The sequence below is a fragment of the Magnolia sinica genome, chromosome 14 (genome assembly GCF_029962835.1).
Source record: "Magnolia sinica isolate HGM2019 chromosome 14, MsV1, whole genome shotgun sequence".
Lineage (NCBI taxonomy): Eukaryota > Viridiplantae > Streptophyta > Magnoliopsida > Magnoliales > Magnoliaceae > Magnolia > Magnolia sinica.
Genome location: NC_080586.1, coordinates 67,828,594 through 67,853,665, shown reverse-complemented (window position 1 = coordinate 67,853,665; position 25,072 = coordinate 67,828,594). Strand labels below are relative to the sequence as shown.

The following is a 25,072-nucleotide window of genomic DNA, read 5'->3' as shown; positions in this document are numbered from 1 at the left end:
CCACGTCTCTATCTCAATTGTGGTACTGGCAAATCGATGCTGCAACTGTCATCGTGCGATGCATCAACCATATCATCTGACATCGATGTACGAAACACCCTTACCAATTTAAGCAGCACTCTAGAGATGGAGAAGGAGATGATTGGTAGAGAGAGGATAATCCTTGGGGGAGAAGGATCAACAAAAGTACGAAGAGAACAAACATGAGAGAAGACAGGCATATCCAGAGGGTTTGGCTGAGGAGAGTCGATTATGTCCAAATCAATCCTGATGGTAACAAACTCCCCTCACTTTTGAAGCAACAGACACCTAACCCTCTATCCTCTTTAAAATATTCTCCTTACCTATTGCTCTATCTCATCAAAGTCAAAACCAAATATGATATTGAAGACAACGAGTAGGGTAGAGATTCGAGACATCCGACCATCCCTTTTGACTGAAAATGGTACATGATTTTTCCTTTATTATCTCACATCTCGAATCAAGTCATATTCTACTCCACACATATCTTTCACACCAATAACATCTACGCCTACTCACATTTTGTTTGCTTTTATTTTCTTTAATATTTTGCTTACTTCGGTCCTAAAAAACCTGCATAGTATGGCTTAATATTATATACGTTGTTATTGCTCTTTTTTTTTCTTTATCTTGCCTACCCTATCCCTAGGGCCTAGCGTAGTATAACTTAACTCCATGATATTAAAAGTTACTCTAAATCTCTCCCTAAAAAACTATATAATGTCGTAAAGTAGAGACTGTGTATTGCACAGACGGAAAATGATGCGTAACCCTTTTCTTTTTAGAACCGAGGCCTTTATCCAGAATCTACGGTCACACACCAATCACAGGAGTCACTTGAGTTAGAAAATCTTACGATTTTCTAATACTACAATTTCTAGCCGGTCATATATTCCAAGCTTCTTTTAACTAGTGGCGACTCCAAGTCAAACACACTTTTATATTTGAGTCAACTTTACATTTCAATCAAATCAAGCTAGAACCGACTTGCAAAAAAAGACAAGAAAGTGAGGACATCATTCCATGATGGCATCCATCTTCATGTGTGGCAGGGCGTTTACATGGGTGCTCAATCACCATTACTTTCTTGAGATTTATATCGGTATTATTTTTGGGTTCATGCCATAAAACGATTTGGAAAAATAGATGGACTTGGTGGATAGAATACATACATTATGGTGGGCCCATGGAGGACGGTCCAATAGCCACCCCAATGCTGGTAGCGTCGGTAGCCAATCTGCGTTCGGGTACAGCACATGCACGTGGAACGCGAAGTGAAGAGAGGTACAAACGCAGATTACCTGCTACAGGAAGCTAGGTGGGGGCAAAAATGATGTTTGTGAGAAATCCACCTTGTCCATCCGGTTGTCAAGATCATGCTAGGGCATGAGCCCAATATCCAAAACCCAAGTAGGCCACACGATCAAAAACAGTGAGAATTAAACGTCCACCATTGAAACATTAGTGGGGTCATACAAGTTTTCAGGCTAATATTTTTGTGTTTTCAGTTCTTCCCAGTAGGAATGACCTTATGAATGGTATAGATAACATATAAACATCGAGGTGGACCTTAAGGAGGTTTCAACTGTAGGCATTTCCTTATCTACTTTTTTCCTGTCATGCCACCCACTTGAATTTTGGATCTGACTCATTTTCAGGCCAATGCCCTGACATGATCTAGAAAAATGGATGGACTGACTTGATTTCTTGCAAAAATCATGGTGAGCCCCATCTAGCTTCCTATTGCAAGTAGTACCTGGCGCATCCGGGAGGTACTGGTTTGGATATGCCTTATTTTCTTTATATTACGGGATAATTGTTGAAACAAACAGGCCTTAAGGTTCGTTCATTTGTATCTATATAAAATTTTCGTAAAGGATCACGGGTAATAAGTATTTTCAAGTAGTAAAAAAAAGTGTTTACAATTAGTGTTTGAGGGGGAATTTATACCTCATTATTTTTATAGCAGTGTATAATAGTTAATGCGCAAGAAACTCGTCCAATCGTTTGGATGTTCATACTTAATGGCAATAAATACAAGGGTGGAGAGTTATTTTACAAGACTTTTGGAAAAGGTTCGGCAGCTCAAGTGGAACCACGAGGTGTCTCAGACTATGTTTATCCGGCTAGATGGACTACGTGATTGAAAGAGTTAGTATTCATGTGAAATTCATCCCAACCACCAACCACAAGGTGTCTCCGACTATGTTTGTCCGGCTAGATGGACTACGTGATTGAAAACAGTGTACAAGTAAAGTTCTTCTTCAAACTATTTGCCTTAGTATGGCCCACCTGAATCATTTAGGGGCCTGACTTTTGAGCATAAGGCCTAAGTTTTGGTGTGGCATTTAATGGTTGAAGTGAATTTTATAGCCATGTAAAAATCCATGGTGCAGCATTTAATGGTTGACGTGAACTTTATAGCCCGGTAAAAATCAAGGATGGATGTCTCTCTCCCAACTGGTTTTTTAACGTGACCCACCTGAATCATAGGTTGCCCTGGTTTTTTCTTTTTCTTTTTTTCTTTTTAAATTTTAAATTACCATGGGCCTAACAAGCAATTACACGTCGAACGGTCAAAGTGAATTTTGCACACACACAATGGTGGACCTCCTAAAAAATAAAGCGTGGGCATCCCTTATGATATGCCCATGAGATGTCCACCCTTATTTTTTACGGGCTCACTGTGATATGTATGTGAGATCCACTTTGCCCATCAAATAAAGGGCGGGCATCCCTTTTTGACAGGCTCACTGTGACATGTATATTAGATCCACTCTCCACATGTATATTAGATCCACTCTCCACTCTGACCATTAGATGTGTAATCCCACATTAGGCTTGTAACAAAAAAATTAGACCAACCTACCGTTCAAGTGAGCCACACCAAGGGAAATAGTTGAGAGAGACACATCCATCACTGTGATGATTATATTTATATGAATCCCACTCCAACCATTAAATACTTCACCACTTAAAAGGCAAACACAACTAATGGTTTACCTGTGAAACTCTTAGTTTTAAACTGTTTACAACTTCAAATTTTACAAACCCTCAATATTTCTAATCTCCACTTAGTAAGAATTTATTTATCAAATTTGAACCATTCCCTGTTTTAATTTGGTCATCTATTAATTGGCCACCAATCAATCACTTAAAAATCAAATCAATATACTTTCTCAATAAAGTTCATCCAAATTTAAACGGACCAGCATTTTTGCACACCATACATTGTTTTCAGATCTAGAAAGTAGCCCATATCAAATATTCTCAACAAGACAATCCCAACCTTTTGATTCGTGGCCAACAGAGGAACCAGTTGAGAAGAGAAATGCCAACTGCCTGCATTCAGCTGAAATGGATCCTAATGCTGGTGGCTAGGATTTTCCTATCCTGGAGATTTTTGTGAGCATCCTCCACTCATGATGATAGGGGACAACAGATCAAAAGTCGAGATGACCAGACCATGGGTCTCACTTGTTAGAACTGAAAACGCCTCCCATACCCACGTGAATCCCGTGAGAAGTGAACTGATGTAAAAATGTGAGGACTAAATAGTCCACAACCCATCACCTAAAAACAGCCAAGCTCTGTAGGGTCCACCATTTTATGTATGTAAAATCCATTCCATTCATCAGCTATAAACATTATACACGTCATACATACATAAGCCCAATTCAAAATTCATATGCGAGCACCAAAGTGAACAATGTAGATTTGTTCCCGAAACAGCTATGTTCACACCAAAGGGCCTGCATTGCGCATAGCTATGGCAATGAATATTCTGCAATGTCCCCATATTTCTCAGGTACCTGACTTCCAGAAATCTCAACAAGTGGACAGGCCATATGACAACAAACCATTTCCAAGATTTTACTTCTCTGGCCCAGAAATAGGCTGCAGCATACATCAAGGACACATCATCCTGAATGCTTACTTTTTCCTTGTTCATGCAAATTTTGGGCTATGGTCGGGCCCTAGATTTGAATGGTGCTGATCTGTGGTGTCCACGGCAATGCTATAAAGCTCAAAGTTTCAGATGCATTTACAACCTTTTGATTTATCAATCCAAGAAGGAACAAAATCCAAAGTAACAAAATTTGTAACAGTTGAAGCTATGTCCACTTCAATGCATCAATGCTCATAACAGCTCCCAACTTTCTTATCTAATCACTCATTGATAATAGCTTCTTTCACCTATGAATGACTCATTTGATGGATGTTCTCAAGACCATTTAGGGATGACTCCAGAAAGGAGAGGAGTTGCAGGTGGAAAGGGAACAGAGTTACAAATATCATCAAAATGCCAAAAACTTCTCCACCCTAAAAGGAAAATTCAACTTCTCTGTACACACTACCTTTAAAATGCTGGAAAAGAAGAGGCAGGCATCCTGAAAAGGAAAGAAAATTGCTGGTTTCCAATCATCTTCAAAAGCAGCAGAGAGATCTTAACTAGATGCACTCTTCCTTGCGGCATATACTCTGTAAGCTGCAAATCCAACAATTGCAACTGCAGCCCCAACTGTTTTGTGAAACGGCAATATAATCAGTCGGTGATTTAAAAAGAAAAGAAAAAACAAAAAAGTGTAAAGGAAGAAAGAAGATCAAGATGTGCAAAATAAGATGGAAGTCTTACATACTTATGCTAATAGACTACAACGAAATGCAGTCATGGTTTTAAATAATGCTGTTGGCCTCCTCCAATTACTAATAACAGCTCCATATGTGCCGGTATCAACCCCATATCTGCTCCCATATCAGGGTGGGCCATTACAGACACAATATGGTCATACCATATCAGATATTTTAATGTTTTTTTTTTTTTTAATGGTCCTAGACTGTGTTTGTTCCCAGCATATTAAATAATAAGTGAACTTCCAAAAACCAAGCATTGTGAGATTTAAGGGTTTGAACTGAGATGAAGGCCTAATTTAGCTAGCCAGCCAGGACAAAAGTACAGATTAAAATGAGAATTCAACCAGGAAAAAAGAGCCAGGCTCTTTACCATTCAAAGGGCGAGGAATTATATGACCCTCCAACTGGAAGAAATTATCGGTAGTAGCTAATTTTTTATCTGACAGAATCCAAGTTCCAACACATTCAAATCTTAGGCCTTTACACATGAAATGAGGACCTTTACAGTATTCTTTCTTCAACATCAATTTCTAGGTCACAAATAGACTGTTGGGACGTATCGTCACATAGGGGACAATTTTCAGGCATGATCCCCATCAGTTCATGAGAATTTCATGGTCTCCCTCAATCTTCCTCCCTTAGAAATAAAATCAAGGCATAAACAGGAGGAGAAATGCAAAATGAATAACAAAGATTGAAAAATAAAACAAGGTAAGAGCAACCATCCACCCAAATTTTAGATCCTCCCCAAGACAAGGGATGATCATGAAAAATGAGGTTGCCCAAAATGTAAAATTTGCATAGGAAACACCAGGAATTAATGCCTAAGAGAGGATACTTAATTGACCACTGAATGACATCAAGAGAATCACCATCAAGAACCAATAGAGGCTGAAGTTGCCACCAAAGGAATTATTTAAGGCTCACCATCATAGTGATTAGCCATTGTTCCCCAGGCCCAATGTTGTCACAGTCGTTATCATATTGCAAATCATAATAACGTGTATCAAATCGCAAATCATATCAAAAGCAATAAGAACTTTTTCTGCATATATATATATATATATATATATAAAAGTAAATCAGAAAAGATTACAAACTCATCAATCATCCATTTCACATGAGGATTCTTGTCTTTTTCCTTTGTTTTCTTTCAAAAATTGACCTTTCTTGGAGTACAATCATGTTAGAAAAAATGCCATTTGATTCCATCAAGTGAATAAAAAGATATCATGATTTTCTATGCTTTCCCTCCCTCCGTCAAAAGAAAAAATAAGCATGGGGGAAAGCCTTTTTGCATGTTTAATAAACAAAAAGGGTAAAAAGAAAGAAGAAAAAATTGAGTAAAAAATAAAAAACTAGTTTTCCAAAGTAACTTTTGGGCCCATTTATGAAGTCTACAATTATCGTATGATTCATACGATTATTTAAGATTTGCAATTTGGGTGAACGATTCGAATCGTGTACGATTGTGATAACATTGCCAAGGCCCTCCAAAAAATATTTAAGGCACAGCATCATAGTGATACCCATTGTTTCCAAGGTCCACCACCAACCACCAATAGAGGCTGTAGTTGCTATCAAAAAATATTTACGGCTCGCTGTCATAGTGATAGCCATTGTTTCCCAAGCCCACCAGAGTTCTATATCTAGCTAATTTTAACAGTGTCCCATTTTCTGGAGAGGGCACCTCTAATGCATGGTTTGGATGCTAACAGTGACACGAATCATGGTTGACCCCACCATATTAGATCAAAGCCCTATATATATATATATATATATATATATATATAGGGCAGCATTCTAAGTTGGTTGAACATACATAACTTATGGTACATTTAACCACCTATGGGGCCCATCATGGCATGTGTTTGACATCCACTTTGTCCACCAGTTCCTTCCCCTCATGTTCACCATCCAACCCAAAAGGCTGATCCGAATTTCAAGCAAGAGCACCATTGGGAACAGCATAAAATCATGCCTAAAACCATCAGTTGCACATATTATGTCACTAAAAATCATTGAAAACATTAACTAATTTTTAATGAAAAATCGCAAAATCTAACAATTCATTCGTATCATTCATCATCATCATCATCTAAGCCTTACTCCAACTAATTGGGGTCAGCAAAATGGATCCTATACTGTCACTGTCGTATTGTCATGATTCATGATACAAGTTGTGGCAAAAGTGTCATGCTAGCTGCCAACCTGATGCCACCCTCCTCTATCCGGGCTTGGGATTGGCAATGAGAGCAAAAAACTCACACAGGCATTATCAAAATGTAACAAATATATATTAAAAAAACATTAATTGATTGAACTGTTTTAGTGAAAAATAATGTACTGTACGCTGTGTCGCAGGTAGCGTAGGCTACATAGGGTGTAGCATAGACCACAGGTAGGGTGGAGCATATGTTACATAAGCTATTTTCATGTGCTACATAGCATAAGCTACACACTACGTAGCATAAACTATTTAAATCAATACGTGGAATATATAGAACATGGTGGGCCCCCACAACATTGGAAACTTTCTATGGTGCACATTCCCCTCTCAATTGGTCCCCATTGTTTTCTCTTGTGGTCGACCTAAGTTTTTGGATCGAGTTAACTTTGGCCTTTTGGGCCTAATATTGTGGAATGGAATTGTTGGACAAGCGCCTCCCGCCAATTAAATAAAAAAAAAACACACATCACACATCCAATGTCAAGCTCAATTAAAAAGAAAGAAAGAAAGAAAAGAACAGGACAGAATATATATATGGCTAACGATAGAACAAGAAAGAGAAAGTGAAGGCATACCGGAAACAAACATGAGAGAGCGATTTACAAGCTGGCGATACTGCTTGCGGCTTCTCCCTGCTTCTGTCTCAGGAATACTCAAATGTGGTTGCTGTGCTGCACTGATAATCCTACGAAACACGTTGAAATCTCCCAGCTTCATGCTAACAGGTATGGGCGCTTCTATTCCCATATCTTGGCTCACCTACAATTGCATTAACCAAATAAACAACAGTGGCAATAAAAACATATCCCAAACACATCTGTCACCAATAACAACAATGGTGCCAAAGGAGACACAATAGGCATCAGGATAGAGCATGGGTTTCCAATATTTAAAAGTTAAATATCCTTGTTATTGAAAAAGTTAACTAGTGAAGCTGAAAATAGTGACAACCAAACTATGACAATCATCACACATGACACCTTATGAATGGACGCCAAACAGGACGATGTTGATCCTTAATAGTCACTGGAAGAAAAGCAGGAGCATGTGCGGAATAGATGCAGTTCAAATAAAGATCTAGTGGTGGTCCTAAGGAAATGTCTATATAAAATAGTAAATATTTAAATATGTATTGACTATTGAGGATGACTTCAGTAGTCCCAACGAGCAATGGCATTCTTAATGTAAAAACTCAAGACAAATTAGAGGGCAATTTCACCAGTGCTTTCACACGTGTAATGCTTCTACACATGTGGATCATCAAATCATAGATATTGAACATCCATCAGGTCAACCTTGAAAAGCTCAGACCTATTAGAGGACTTTTCAACTGGACCAATGCACCCAGAAAATGGGCAGTGGGATCAAGGGTCCAACAATCAATACGAATGGTCCATTCTACGGAGTCCACTTTGGATAACAAGTTTGCAAGAAACCACTTGATTAGATTATCAAACCTCCCATTCATCGCTTGGCAAACCATCCCATCCCCAATCAATGTAAGCTTTTCATGATGGCCCATGAAAAACATATTGAACCTAATGGACGATCCAGATCATATGTAGATTGTCCACGTCTCTGAAAGCACCAGGGTGCAGTGAGAGCGTCATTGTACCCTGGGAGTACATGAGCTTTCCCATATGTATTTGTATTGTCCATTGAAAAAGAAAAACAGAAGTCTCTTTATAGACCCTGATACTTCATAACAATTTATTTTTTTTCTGTGCAAGTCCTTTTACAAGATGACATGGAAGACTTTCAGTTATATTTTCCAATCAAGAACGATGCATCCCAAAGTGCACAAGATCAGATTGCTACTGTTCTGTCAATCTTAGATCAGTTTCTACATTTTTTTTTCCCCTAGTCCTTCCATTTTATTGACTTGGAGTCTTGGGTGGTCCATGGGGATCACACTTGCGAATAGAATTGGCTTATAGGCTTTGTGGCAGTTTTGGAGGCCAAAAGTGGAGGGTTGACATTCGGCCCTGTTGACATCAGGAGGTAAAAAGGGTTTTGGTTTAAGGGTCCCATAAGCAGAGGATATGGACAGGTACATGCATTTTTAATTAGGAATTTATGAGTAAAGCTAGACAGTTTGGATCATAAGATCTTTTCTCCTTTTGAGACATTTTAAGGGGTGCTGTTCTGCAGGTTTTGAGATTTTTTGTTTTCCCTTTTTCCTGATGGACAGAGGTTTAGAAGACAGCCAAAGACAGAATCTTGATGCTTTGGGTTGTTCTTCAGTAAAATCATTTTATAATTCATTTTGCTCAAATAAATGACAAGTGTGGTAGAGTTCCCTCAAGCTTGGCAAAAGTGACTAGGTGATGCCTAAATTGATAGGGAGTTCATTGAAGGGTGGAGTAAGGGCAGGGATGGTGAAGGGAGTTTGCTTTGGAAGCTAGAGAGAGAGAGAGAGAGGTTTGTGGTTTGATAAAAATAGCCAACCAGCTGCTACTTGGAAGCCTTCTGAAGTCTCCCATTGATTACATGGGCCCCATATTAAATCTAAAATATCAAATAGGGTGGCTTGGGCAGTAATTTTCTAGTCCACATGAGGCATTTTTATTGGACACAACAGTAATCTTCAAAGATTCCAAGTATAAGCCAATAAAATCAAATGGTTGGTATCTTGTGGGAAAGTGTTTTGAGCCTTTATACACCACGTAGATGTTGTATGGAGGAATAATGATTGATGAATACAATTTTTTTCTTGTTTTCTGTAAACTGAAACCATGGTTCTAAGTCGGTTTCAGCAAGCATATCGCCCCAACGAAAAAATGATATGATACGGCATCACGTATCGGAATCAAGGCCATATCAGCCTGTAACGATCAGATTTTTTTTTTTTTATTCAAAACAAAATATACGAAAAAATATTAGAAAAATAGGAAAAAAATGAGATATCCAAGAATCCATCTTTTGTGTGTGTGTGTGTGTGTGTGTGTGTGTGTGTGTTGTGACCATGTATTCAATGACGTATCAAATATGTTTGATCTACAGTAAGGTGTGGAGATGATTTTTTGGGTATAAATTGTTGATATATATAAGAAATTGATATCATATATTGCTAATAGCTTAATATGATTATATATCAACTATTGGACCATTTAGTATTAACTGTCAAAACAAGTTCGACAGTGTCAAGTTGTGTGCTTAGCTAATGGCTGAGTGCAAAAATACTAAATAAATAATTTTTAAAACAATAATTTTTCACTATAATAAAGTTTTTTTTTTTTTAAGGAAAAATTTTTCAAAAATAAGAAAACGAGTTGATAGATCAAATCTATCATTCACATTATTTCCCTAAATTATTTTAGAAAGAAAAAAAATCAGAAAATGCCCAAAAATAACCTAAAAATAGAAAAAAAAAAAAAAAAAAAGGATAAAAATAACAAATTAATCAACCCATGCCCAAAATCGATAGATATATATCTTTAAAAATTATCCATGCACCAATAGTTCATTACAAGTTGCATTTGAAAGAAGGAAAAAAATCTGAAAAATCCAACACTTATTCAATTCCCCCCAAATCGGGTTCCTAGCTTCGATTTCAACAAAAAAGAAAAACCCAAATCAACAATCAGATCTGCTGTAGATCTGATTGGAAAAAAGCCCCACCCATGCATGAGTTTTGGTTGAATTTGAAAAAATATAAATACGGAAAATCCAGAAAATTTGACCGAAATTACCAAAATAATAATAAAAACCAAATCCCCACATTTCAGAAAGAAGAAAAAAAAAAAAAAAAAAACATTTCTGGAAAATCCAGCAAATTCGACCGAAATTACAAAAAAAAAAAACACCAAGGCATTCAATAATGGTAACAATGGCCGTAATGGCCACCATTTACCATTAAGATACGGAAAATAACAGCCCTTTTTTTTTTGAAAAAAAAAACTGTATCAGCCCCATAACGAGCTCCTTCCGAGCTATTTTTATGTACAGCCATTACATACCATTTTTTGATACCTTGGGAACAACACAATGCTCCAACTTTCAACAATGGGTATGAAAAAAAAATTAGGCCATTGAAGGGGAACCACCTTTACTATGGACAGCGCACGCATCATTGATTCGGGCCATTCATCAGGTAGTGAGCATGAGAATATGCCATAAACCGAAAATTGGGGCAGTACCCTCATCGAGTGAGCTGCACGTGTTGAATGGACCATTGGATGTTTTCTTCAACAGCCAACTTTTATGGTACAAGTGTGATCTGTCTAAACAGAGGACCAGCATTATTTTTTATCCAGGACATATTCAATGTATACTCTACCTGATGATCTCCAACACGTGTACCATCCAGCAGTGGGAACCAGTCATGTATGTTAGTTATCAAGTGAATTCTACATTCTATCAAAATCCTCAGTTTTCCTCCCTGTAGGAACATCTCTCTTATTACCTAGATTTGTGGATCTAAATAAAAATCACACTGATCATACAAACCTGAACTTCCAAGGTGATGACCACAAAATGTACAGTTCAATATCTGTGATCAAAATTCAATGCACAAAATCAGATAGTTCACATCTTCTTATCAGTATGTGTTCAGGCTAATGGGATCTACAATTCGGACTTTCTAGATTCATGCATTAATGCACATTTGAAGTGGAAGAATTGCTACAGTTGTGACAAATACAGATTATGGTGTACTGACTACTGAGCATGTGAGAACTGATCACCCAAAGGAGCAATGGTACCACAACTTACAGGTAACGTGCCATTTTACCCAATAACATGCGTTTTGTTTACGTAATCAGCACCATGAAAGCAATAGGGCCCACTATGATGACCACCCTTCTAGAAAATCAGGCTTATCCATTCACAAGGTAGGCCACACCGGTATGTTGAGTCAGACTATTGGCTGTCCATCGATTCCAACATTGTAGAACTCGTCGTGGAGAGGAAATCGTTAATCGTCTTTTATGTTACACAACATACACCCATTTGAAATTGGTGTATTTTGTGGTAAGATTAAGGTATTCAAAAACAGTTACGTGACAGCTCTAATGGCAATTATGTAACAGTAATGATGGGAACTGTTACGCCTTACGGGGCCATAATGGCCGTAACAGGAACATGTTGGAAGTTAAATGGTAGTACTATAACTGTGCATGTACTTAAGCTGCCATACTAGCTAACCAGTTTCTGTACATAATTTGTAAAACTAAGCATGGGCTGCACAATTTATACAACTAGAACACGAACATCATCATCTAAGCCTTATCCAAATTAATTGGGGTTGGCTACATGAATCTTGTTCCAGCATTCCACTCTATCATGGGCCATAATAGTGAATTTGGAATGTCATACTGTCAGGATTCATGGTGAAAGTAAATGGAAAAAGTTTCAAGCCAGCTGCCAACCTGACACAACCTCCTCCTTTATTCAGGCTTGAGACAGGCATAGGTTGGTTAAGATAAATGAGTTTTCTAAAAAAATAAATAGCAAATAATTACATATTTTCTCATTAATATATGATACATCGTCCAAACAGCATATAGCCCAATCCACAGAGTCTGATACTGATGAGCAGTATTACTGCCAAACATCAAATATCCATTGCCTATCACAACAACAATCACCATAAAATAACCATGTCCAGACAATAATACATAGCTATGACGTGCACCAAGTGGACCCTAAGATATGGCACCATCTGCTGAACTTTGAAATGAGTTAGTCCAGTCAAGGTGCAGCTCTAGTTCTTGATTACTCAATAAAGGCTATTTTCACATAATAGAGAAGAAGCTACAATTTCTCAAAGGAACATGTCAAGCCAGATAAAATAAAAAATTAATAATAGCATGGATAAAAAGAGGAAGTTCATAACTATGGATGCCGGACATAAAGATTAAAATGAATCTAAAGCACAAACTGTATACTAAATACCCTTGTTGAATTTTGTAAGGCTATTGGAGACGGATCAAGATCATCCTTTGCTGAAATAATGAGGCAAGGCACCTCGAATCCAGTGTCATCTCCATGACTGGCAACTTCTACAAGCAAATCCATTGCTTTTTGCCATGAGTTTTCATCAGAACTGCAAATTCATAAAGTTAGTATCATTCATCATTTCCTATGGGAATCAACCATGTTAAAGATTGTTAATTGAGAATGCAATTAAGGATACTGCAAAAGCTAGTTTCATGAATAATGTAATCGAGAAACACTGTAAACCCTGCCATCACTTGTCTTTAATTGCCAACAGACATGGTAGAGGCAAGCAAACTCGAGAACTAGACCGCTCTAGTTTTAATTGTCCACCACATAGTAAGACTGTAAGGCACACTTATGAACTAGATCTCTTATGATTTAATGAAAATGAATATCAGCACAGAGAAACTGAGAAAATAAAGCCAATAAGATTGAATAGAAGGCCGCATGCAAGATTTTCAACAACAGAAAAGAACCAAAGTGACAATTAATGAACTCCAAAGGTCTCCAAACTGAAGCCACAATGAACAGATGCAAGGGAAAATGATATTCAAACTTCACGTCTCAAAGGGACCACGGTAATTGTAGTGATCCAAGAAGACAAACTTATTTTTGAGGGTGAATGAGGTCGAAATGAATCAGAATTGGTAGTATAGGAGAGCTAATCAAGTACACCTTTCCAACAAGCTCAAGATCACGTCATTCAGACAAGATTGAAGAAGTTTTGAGTCTTTTGACTGTGTTACTAGTGGATAGTCCACTGCAGTCCATCGCCTACTTTCCACTCTGTAGGCTTTTCTACTTGTAAGAAGTAGCATCGACAGCATGCACTGAGCATTTGGTAAAGTATTATAAACAGTTGGTGCATCTTTGCATATGAACTAGGAAGATTTTGGAAATGAATGCATGAGAGATTTTGGTTTTCATGATAGGCTCTATTAAACGATCTAAAATCTAGACATTTCATCTATTCATCCTGGAAATTCACTTCTTAACACTAGTTCTTTCTTGCAAAATATACCTGAGCATTAAGTGTTCTAACTTGCATGGTTTCTTGTGCTAACAATAATCTTATCATTGTTCTGTTGCTTTTGAACTTCAGACTCGGAAAAGTAGATCAGTGCCAAGCAAAGACATGAGGTACAAAACTTAGCAGTTTGAAGAAATCCCCATAGATATATGACAATGCTGAAAGATATATAAAGATTAATCGTATCATACCCAAAAAAAAAAAAAGAAATTTGGTTAATGGCAATGCAGTGCTGATATGACACACACACACACACACACACACACACACACACACACACACACACACACACACACACACGCACACACACACACATATATATATATATATATATATGATACGGTGCTACTAAAGCGTAATGGGCTATAATCCTCTTAGTTGAATAGGTTAACATTGACAACCAAAACAGTCAATCTCCACCGTGAATTAGGTCCAGCCAACTCTTCACTGGCACTATGCAAACATCACATGCATGAGATAATCCTCCTATTCATCCAAATTATTAGCTGGAGATACTTTCCATAAACAATCTTAATCATCCATTTTATACACTACTGATCGGATGGTTCCAATTCCCCAATCAGTATGACTTTCCAGTGGCCAATGAAATGCAGACAGGACATAATGGACAATCCAATCAATTGGTTTGATTGTTCACATGTCCCTATGCAACTAGGCGCTCTGGACAGTTTCTCACAGAGAGAGAGAGAGAGAGCTAACGATACTGCCTAATAGACAACCTTTTAGAAGATAATATACACATTTTATTTATGCAGATTTTTTATTTTTTATTTTTAACAAAAAGGTACTAGAAGATGACAGACTATAAGTAGCTACAGAAAAAATCTGTAGCACATAATGAGTATTACCAGTGCAAGTGCAATTCCCCAATTTCCAAACCTAGCTATTCCAAAGAAGTTAAAAGTTCAATCAGTGGTTGGTTAGTTGATCAGATAAGCTCACATGCTCAAAAGTAAGCACCAGCGGAAATGAACCAATCAGAATGTTATTTAATGAGCTAGTAAAAAACCTTACACAATCATATGCAGAGGCATTATAATGGGAAAACATATATAGTCATGAACAAAATTAACAAATGTCAAAAGAAAGCACCATTGCAAACGAACCGATCAGAATTAGGATCTATTCAAAATTTACCACTTGCTCAACCTAAGTGTGACGAATTGCCATCCCTACGCAAAGTGTTACTAAACCTCACAAGTTAGTCAGACAATTTTACACAACAAACACGGGGAATCATCTATACCATATACAGTGTTTTAAATAGCGGTAGCGTGATGCGTAGCGCTCAGCCCTCTATAGCGTGTAGCGTAAATACGTAGCATGTAGCATAAGCTACACGATACTTCTATTTTTTAATTTAAAAATAGGACAAATATAATAAATAGTGGAAAAAAAAAAAAGGAAAAAAGTATAAAAATGCCTAAAAGATGATTCATTCTATCAATTATAATCATGTTCAAAAAAGTTATTAGTTATCATTTATCAAAAGCCAATCCACATATATAAGCCAAATCAAATAATTATCACATCAACAACCTTCTAAGCAAACCACTTTAATTAATAATGTCTAATTGAAACCACAAGTCACAATTATGAAAAGAAATAAAAATCGCATAGGTTAAAAGTATCAAGTACAATACAAGTGTCACATTCCTCAACATTAGAAAGAAAGAAAACATGAAAAAATAATAATAATAAATTAAAATAGTAAAAAAATACATTGTGGCTTACGTTACGGACGCTACGCGCTACGTAATTGTAGCTTAACACTACGAGCCCTGTAGCATGCTCTACAGGGGATTTACGATATTTGGGACGCTACGTAGCGCTACGGCCATGTTATGCTACGGGCGCTATTTGAAACAATGACCATATATAACAAGCAGCTTTTGGACATTAAAGGGTAAAACGGTCACAAAAATGTAGTTGCTTGGCAAGGGACAGTACGTGGCAACAATCTGTATAAAACCCACTTGTACATATCTTGTGGTTTCTTATGCTAGAATGTCAGCCTGAAAACAAGCTAGATCTAAAACTCAAGTAGGCCATGGCACCGGAGAAGTATGGATGGGTCGCCCACCATTGAAAAGCATTCCCTTTCGCTCTGAGTGTGTAGCGAATAGCCACATCCTTTTCCTTCATGTCTTTATCTTTTTGTCTCCCCAACTCTTCCTCCAAGTGCATCGCACATGCCATACCCTTAGTAAATCATACTGGTAAAAGATGCATTTTAAATTCGTGAATAAAGTTAAGAAACCCCATGCAAGGAAAAGATCACTGGATGAAAAGAAGAGCAGGTGTTGATAACTTCTAAGAAACAGCTGATGATTCTTACTTGAAGCTATCTACACATAAATCATAATCATTGGCATCAAGCTGACAGCAACTAGCAGATATTGCATTAATACATTAAATGCCACAGATGATATTTTCATGCATGACAATAATGTTGACAAGGAAGTGACATAGAAATATTGCGTTTGCTGACATTACTAAGGAGAATGTATAACAAGACAGTACTATGTAAAACATTGTATTTGTAATAGCTGAGGAAGCAATACTGACAAGCAGGAACTGCTCAACCAATACCTGTCATACACAAACACTGCTATGTCACATGCTGCCAAGGACTCTTTATCAGACAAGAGATCCTTAACTCCATCTTCAGGTACTTCACGCATTATAAGGGTCTTTTTAGTTCCCTTGAAGGACAAGATAAAGCGCATACTTTTAGCCACAAAAAGCACATCTTGAACAACAAAAGAGAAATAGACTTTTGGGTTTGAAAAAGAGAGAGAGAGAGAATCAAAGTTGCATCAGACAAAACTGTAAAATATATGACAGTGACAAGATGGATATTTCGCAATGCAACAAATGGTCTATCATGTATTTCCTTCATGGACATTGTCTTCACATGCTCTAACTGATTTTCATAGAAAATATCAATGAATTAACAAATATGGTGTGTCGTAATGGCCGTTACATAAGGGATACAGATTTTCTTTGAAAACAAAAAAGAAGAAGAAGAAGAAGAAGAAGAAGGCTGTAACGGCCATTATGGCCTGTATCGTAACGGCAACAGCGGTGGCCATTACGGCCACCATTACCGTTACGGAATACCTTGCTAACAAAGGAGCAACAAAAGCTATGTTCTTCCACCGTCTCAGGGAAATAGATCATCATACATAGCTATCCGCAGCATGGTTTGGTGGTTCATCTGTTTCTTGCCCCATAGAAACTGAAACCCACACTAGTTTAATTTGATTTTTTGGAGAACTGTTTCACCCAACCCTTCACACCTTTTTCAGGGTGCAAAAGATCTCAATTCACTAAGAGTGATTGAGTTCTCAGGGCCTGTCAGCATTCAAGGGTTTTGCTGAAGTGAAGGCATTATTTATGGCTATTAAGACCATCACCACTGCCAACCTTTCTTCCAGCAATTTGTATAAGGCGATTCATCCAGTGTTATTGAGTGTACCAAATCTGGCAAGTTTCTGCGTTGATTCACCAACATGCTAGAGGAAATCAAAGAGATTTGTGCTGATTTCCCAATTTATTTATCCCACATGCTGCGGGATGCAAAGATGGCTGCCCAGTTTCTAAGCAAAAGTGTTCTCATGACCAATCTTCCGACTATTGATAGGAGAAATGTGGCTGTGGTTTAGAGCTTGCAAGCTCTGAGTTTCCCTTTTCTTTCAGGCTTTGTGCTTTATTTTGTATTCCAGCTCCAAAGTCAAGCTGTTGTTTTCATATCATTTCCTACTTGCTTTGTTATCTTAATAAAACCTCCACATATCAGGCAAAGAAAGAAAGGAAGAAAAGAAAACATCTAAATTCAATGCATTGATTGCCTTCTCAGCCACACATTTTCCCTGCATTTTGGTGCATCTAGGTACAGTTGGTTGCAATGCTAAATCCTGGTGAGAGGCTTTCCAAGACAATCAAAAACTTTGTGTTTTGGTTAAGATTAAAACAGGTATTTTCACCCCAAAATGTGGTTTCAGGGAGGACATTCTTATCCCAACAGTGTTCGAATACTCTATTGTCCACCGAAGGGATGGCGAACCTTCAAACATACACTAATCACCACTGGGCCTACCTTAGTTGCACAAATCCATACAGGCATCTCAATGAGAAGAACAAAGAAAACTGTAGAAAAGCCATTACTGCTTGCAAAATGAAATCCATTAAATTTTAAACTACATGGGCTTTAACCTTACTTTCTTATCATAAGGGAAGTGCAAGATATGAATTAATAAAATTTTGATTTTTCATAAAACAAAACAATCACTTCTAACGGAATGTCGAGTTCTAGTAATGTACACAGAGTGCGTTCTCCATAGAAGCTGTTTCAAGGCTAATGGTAGTAATGTACATGGAGCATTCTCTATAGAAGCTCTTTCAAGGATTATAAAATAAAGGTGATGGGGACATCACGCGCACCTCCTACGCCCTATGCGCGTACGCAAGGAGGAGAGCCCCACCATCGATCTAGATCGATGACGATGTCCAGGGAGGAGCTCCTAGTTAGAGGACTGCATTTTGGTTCCTTGGAGTGGACCCAATCGTCATTTGAATCCCACCATAGGTTCTCATGATCTTGGCCCACTATTGTAAACGATCTAGTACTTTGAGTTTTGATTATTATTGTTATTAGAAACATCATGGACGGTTTAGATTACTTTGATTAGTTGTTATTTGTAGTTACTTCGTCTCTAAGTAATAGGTTGTACACATGGCGCGAGTTTTGGGGTATAAGATTTTATTATATATAGGCACCCCTTGTAGTCTTTTTTCTCATTGAAGATTGAATAAAATTTCTGCGTTTTCCTGCTCCTCTTTGAGTTGTGAAAGCCTAATTGGGTGTGAAACCCTCCCTTCTACGAAGGGCTACTACCGTGGTGCGAAGTCACACCTATCCTGATTCGCCCCCATCTCCTACCATCCATATTCACAGTTTCCTACAGCTATTCAACCTACAAATCCATTATTATTTTGCATCCAATTCTTTCCGACAACAAATTTTCAGAATCCAACCCCGTAGGAGGGCTGAAACTTCGGCGGAGCACCACGCGCGGACCAGACCTCCTATCGGGCTGAAACTTGGTGATTGTGTAGCCTAGCCCTGGCCGACCAGACCCTAGCTGGGGGTTTTTGGGTTCGTGGGCCCCATGCACGTGCGAACAGCCATCAGCACACGTGCATTAGGCCTGGCCTGTTGTTCACACGCACAGGCTGGCTTTAGGTTCACTCTCTCCTCTCTTTCACTCCTCTCTTACTTGATTTCTCTAACCCTAACCCCAGATTGTCTTAAATTCCAATTTCTTTGCCCCTTTTTCTAACCCTAGGGTTCCCCGAATTGAAACTTGTGAAGCCCTTGGATTGGGGAAATATTTCTGTGCATATGTAGATGAATTTACTCTCCTTTAAGCATTGTTTGGTTTATAACTTTAATTGATCCAGCCCTAGCATGTGTAGGCCTAGACCCGCATAGATTCCCCTTGTTGAATGCTTGACTTTTTTGTGCGACATGGAATTTTATGTGATTGTTTCTGAACTAGTATGATCTAAAGCCTGGAATCTTGCATAGCATATTTAAATTTTCATGTCCTGCATCAAAAGGTGTTGTGCCTTGCGTTGGAGGTTGGGAACTTGCTCGATCTCACCTCAGATTACAACTTTTTGTAGGATTCAACAAAATATTGACCGTGGATCACCTTCAACAGTCTACCTGTTGGAAAATAGAATCACTAGATCACATAACCTATTGCAACCTAGCAACAGCAGTTTGGTCACTCTTTTAAGCTATTTGACATTTCATGGGTGTTGCCTAGCTTGGTTGGCAAAGAGGCAACCCCTGCCAATGGTCGTTTGGTTCAGTCTGCCAACATGTGGAACCCTTGGAAGGAGAGTAATGCAGGGGCATTTTCATACCGAGCTCGAGTGGGGTAGCCTGTGGCATGCGAGGACACACTCGGGGTGAGCAGCCCATGTAAGGCGGGCCCCATCTGTGTGAGGTAGGTGGCTCGTGTGAGGCGATACCCATGTGATTTGGGGCTCGCGAGGGGGATTCGTCCGAGGTCCTAACCCATGAGATGTGAGGCCTGGGCTATGAGATAGAGGGATTGATTCGCCATGCTCCAATAGTTCAAGCTTTTAGAGCAAGTGGGTAATTGTTCTGCATCAGAGAGGCTGTTGCATTGGAATCTACAGACATGTTTTTGTCCAAAATTAAGCCCTCTAGAGAATTTCTTCAAAGTGGAATGCCACAAAGTGTGGAAACTCAAAAGGATGATCCGAGTAGTTCCGACACGCACAACAACACAAGGGGGTGATGGATTGACGGTCCCTCCCTTGGCCAACCCTAGAAGATAGTACTCATTCAGGCAGTAGTATACATTAATCAAATGTTAAAAATTTAATATCTAATAGGAGTATTCTACTGGGTCAATCATATAGTGCAACGTAATGGTTCATGTAAATGTAATGAGGCATTTTCCATCCGAAACATTTCTCTTATTGAGCAAAACCTAAATTTATGTCATATGTATTTCAGAAAGAAAAGGAAGGAAAGGTAAAGTGACACAGCCAAATTTGTAGAGTTTTGGAAATAAATGCATTTGAATACAGGTAAATTGACCTCTTAGAAGAATTCTCGCAACACGAGCACAAAACAAGGTTAATTTTGCATACTGAACACTACAAGTGGAGGTAGATAAGTTGAGAAATAAAATAGAACTTCAAAAGAAACCGGGGATCACGAAAGCTTGTATTTCTTAGAACAGTTAAATGAAAACATTCGTGTCGCTAAGGCTACCAATAAAATTATAAAAGAGAAATTTTCTTGACATGGCAAAATAATCGATAACTCATAATGGTTAGCATTATTGAAGTATTTCAACACACAAAAATTTGGATATCGATACTACAAATCCTTCGCCCTCTTGTGCAGAGGGTGAAGGACATTACATTTTCTATCAGGTTGTAGATAATACATTTTTATTGACACCTGACTTACCCCTGGTTGATCAACAACATTCACTGCAAAACGCTCATTCTTTGTTGAAGTATATCTTTCAGAGAAGGGCCTGCATTTGAAATCAGCAATGAAAATACAGTCAGCAACGACTAAGTAGTAACTGTTGTCGGCAGAGCTACACTCACTTTGAAATGCTGCTTGCACACAGCCATAAACAAAGACATTTAATAAAGTATTCTCAAAACATCCTTATAAATCAGATCTGAATTGACCAGGATAACACATTTACAAGGTACCATACCTTCCAATTAATGAATTCAACAATGCAGACTTTCCAGCATTTTTAGGTCCAAAAACATAGCACTGAAAAACACTTCTTTGAGACTGTTGTCGCTTGCGATCTAACTTCCTCCGTCTAGTTACATGGAGTGCCAAAGCCAGATCACCAGTATACCCAATGTATATCAAATTAGTCAGACTACTTCGTGGATCTAACATTGTCATAAGGGCCCACTGCAATCACAAGCAATTCCTTAGAAAGCCTATAATGCTCATACAGCTTAAACAGAAAAGAAACTTGTTAAGGTAAGATACAATTAAAAGCAAGTTGTTGATAAGTAAATAAATAATCAGATTCTATGAAATATTACAGAAACAACATAATGCAAAAGAAAAACCAGACGTTAGCAAAATCCCAAGTAGTAACACTATATAACATAGGTCTCAGAGTGGAATAAAAATCTGAACCTTTGAACTAATACATGTCAACCATGCAAACATTAGAAGATTCCAGGCTTCCTCAAGATATGTGGTCCTAGGAAATCTGCAACTACCAACTAGAGTTCCACGCTTATATGATCCAACGGTACATGTTAAACATAAGTCACAGTCGCCAAGTAAAATACAGCTTAATGATTTGCCAATTTTGCACAGCCGCATTCAATACCATGAACCATAGAACCCTTAGAAAAGAAAGAGCACTAGAACTTCTTGGCTACTAGCTCTCCGCATCATTCAGGACAGCAGCTATGAAGCGTCAAGTGTTTTATACTTGGTTACTTCCCTCACACTTTCACACATCCGTATCAACCAGTTTAAATAACTTCACAAGTCGATTCAGAACTTGGCAGAGAGTGATTGACTCAATAGAGACCAAGTCAAGATTCCCTAAAACTTGGCTTGATTTGAAACTCTGTATATTTCAGTCGAAGCTCAAACAAGTCTGCTGACATCTTGAGACAAGCCAAACACTTAAAAATTTCCAACTCAACTGGAGGCAAGTCACAATCCAATTCATGTCTCAAGTTTTAATTTATTAAACCTTGGTGAAAGCTGGAATGTCCTTCCAACGCTAACTGGCAAACTTAGGCCACTGAGACAACATTATTATGCTGCAGGATCTTCAATCAACAAATGCATAGAAAATACATAGAACACGTATACCAGAAAGAGAAAAACAAAAGAAACGCTTTGATAGATATAGAAAGCTTTATTAAGAAAGAAGGTAATCTCGAACATCAAGTTAGTTGAATGAAAGACCATCAGCAATTGCAAAGTCCTTATTAACCCCTTAAAGGAACCTTTGCAAAGGAACCATCTCTGACTCGGCATTTTTTGAATCGGACAATCTCATGCTCACCATCTTTGCTCTTCAATCACCCAAACTTATACCAAGCACGGACTAGAAATTGGTTTTGGTGTACCATCCTGTTCGCCACCAAAACTGATACGTACAAGCACTTAGAAATTGTAAATGTGGCATAAAACTACTCATCCAAATTATGGGTCCCAATTTAGATGTATCATGAACAAAAGATTGCGCTTTATCTGACCATCGGATTGGTGAGCATTTAGTGGAGTGTTGAAATGAAAAATATCCAATGGTCCTATTTCAACAAACAGGTGTCCACAAATCCGAGGTTAGGATTGTCCAACCAATCTGATTTTGGGACTGTGGCTTCATGACAGTGGGTTCTAAGCAGGTTCTACAATTTAATAGGTTAATTTGAGTCAATATAGGCCACGCGTACAATTTATGAGTGCATGCAGATCTACTGTGGTACTCTATTCGAGTATCAAATAACTCCCTTCCACTGAAACAAAGAAGGGAATAATTTAGGGCATAATTGGCTTTGAATTTTTATTTTTTTTAAAGTGTTCTTTTTTTTGTGATTTTGATTTTAGTTTCTATCCCTCTTTGTTGTCAAATTTGTAGTGCCAAAATCACTATTATACTCTATTATATATAACTTGCATAAGTGAAGCTTTCTCAAGGATCAACATTCATAAACAAGCTAAGCTCATAACAAGCAAAGCTCTCAAGTACAAGACTCAAGATCTTGAATGAAAGAACTGCTCATAAGACAAGACTCTTGAATGCAAGAACTGCTCACAAAGCAAGACTCAAGCTGAAATCAAGACTCAAGCTGAAACTCAAGCTGATCTCAAGACTCAAGTTGAAACTCAAGCTGAACTCAAGACTCAAGCTGAAACTCAAGCCACTTTCAAGATTGAGTTACATGAAGAGTTCAACTACATCAAGACTTCAAGACTGATACTTCAAGGTCACTTGTTCCTAATGCTTCAATGTCCATACTTCATGATTGAGGTTTGTTTGACCATAGGTTGACCTTAGAAGTAGGTCATTTCGGATACATAAGTCGAATGTTATTTTACATGTGATTGGTCTGTTCTTCGACTAGTCCTAGGCCTTCTTCGACTAGTCCTAGACTTGCTTCGACCAGTCTAAGAAATTCCTCGACCAGTCGTAAGTTTGTTACAAATTCCGGATAAAATCTGTTAGCCTTCGACTAGTCCTAGAATCTGTTCGACCAGTCGTAGGAACAGTGTCGACTGATCTTCGACCAGTCGTACAATCTACGACTCGAAGTCCAGCGAACCTTTGCAGGACCTACGACCAGTCGAAGGAAACCTACGACCAGTCGTAGAACGGTCAAAGCAAATCCCGCCAATTTTTTCAAATATCTGTTACTGCTTCGACTAGTCAAAGAGCACTCTAGACCAGTCGAAGACCCGATCTTCTCACCTATAAATAGTGCACGAATCTCGGAAGAAATCATCGATTTAATTAAAGTATTCAAGCCAATCTTCGTCGAACTTCCGAGAGATAATTCCGTGCTCCAATATTCTCTTTCCTTAGCTTTATCTTAATTGATTTTGTTTCTTATATTCCAATCGATTTGATAAAGAGGAATTATTAGTCCCTGTCTTTGGAACCACAATCAATTAAGGCAAGCCCTATTTGGTTTAATTGAAAATCGATTAGAATTAGAACCATTGTCATCGAGTCCTGGACATTGAACTTGGACATTCAATCATCTACTTTGATTTGGTTCTACCGGGCTGCTACAACGAAGGAGATTTTCAGGTATTTTACATATTGTAAATTCCTTTCTATTATTTTGGTTTCTTTCAAGATTTGCTAGAAAAATCTTGTTATTTTGGTTATCTGAGGAAAGCCAGGAAAACTCAGAAGTGGGGTTTTTTTAATTGTGTAAGCCCACATACAAAGACACAATTGTAAGGGTTTTGGGTGAACCTGGGAAAACCTATTTTTAGTGAACGCTAATATCCCCTGTGTGAGGATATTAGGAGTGGAGTAGCATTTTGTGTGGCTGTTGTTTAACAGTTGGTGAACACACAGGCGAACCACTATAATCCCTTGAGTTGTGGTTGATTGTTTTATTCTTCTAATTTTTTATTCTTTTTGTGGGATGTATGTATGGTGGTGAATGTTGTAATTATTTCAAGCTTTGTGAGAATGTTGTAATAGCTTAGAATTTACTTTCTGCTATTCCTTTATAAGCTTGATTTTCAATTTCATTTGAAAGTTGTTCCAGCAAGGTTGCCCTGCCATTTTTATGGTGTATGGCTATCCCTAGAACAATACATTTTTAATTACAAGTTATTTCATTTCAGTTTATATTTAATTCTGTATTCCTCTTCGATTTGAGACTTGATACAAAGACCTTTCTAGAAATAAGGTTGTCCTACCATAAACTCTGTTTTTGGTGTAAGGTTGTCCTTAGAATAACGTTTGTATCAACCTCTCAAGATCTGAATTTTGAGGTTGTTTTACTTTCCTGCATTGTTATTTAATTTGGCTATCATTTTCTTTATTATTCCGCTGTTATAAGTTTTTATTTGGCATTGTCCTATTCACCCCCCCTCTAGGACATATAGCTTGGCCTTT

General features: G+C 38.0%; 1 protein-coding gene across 1 annotated transcript in view; it reads right to left on the bottom strand.

Annotated features, from left to right (window-relative positions):
• Positions 1 to 4,042: 4,042 nt before the first annotated feature.
• The window catches only part of LOC131226059 (mitochondrial Rho GTPase 1-like), a 55,591-nt gene continuing 34,561 nt past the window's right edge, over positions 4,043 to 25,072 (bottom strand). Inside the window, exons 8-13 of the mRNA XM_058221730.1 lie at positions 21,161 to 21,372; positions 20,899 to 20,968; positions 16,470 to 16,582; positions 12,782 to 12,932; positions 7,462 to 7,645; positions 4,043 to 4,543 (exon numbers count right to left, since the gene is read on the bottom strand). Of these exons, the coding sequence (XP_058077713.1) occupies positions 4,470 to 4,543; positions 7,462 to 7,645; positions 12,782 to 12,932; positions 16,470 to 16,582; positions 20,899 to 20,968; positions 21,161 to 21,372 (804 nt within the window). The 3' untranslated portion in view covers positions 4,043 to 4,469. The remainder of the gene's footprint in view (positions 4,544 to 7,461; positions 7,646 to 12,781; positions 12,933 to 16,469; positions 16,583 to 20,898; positions 20,969 to 21,160; positions 21,373 to 25,072) is intronic.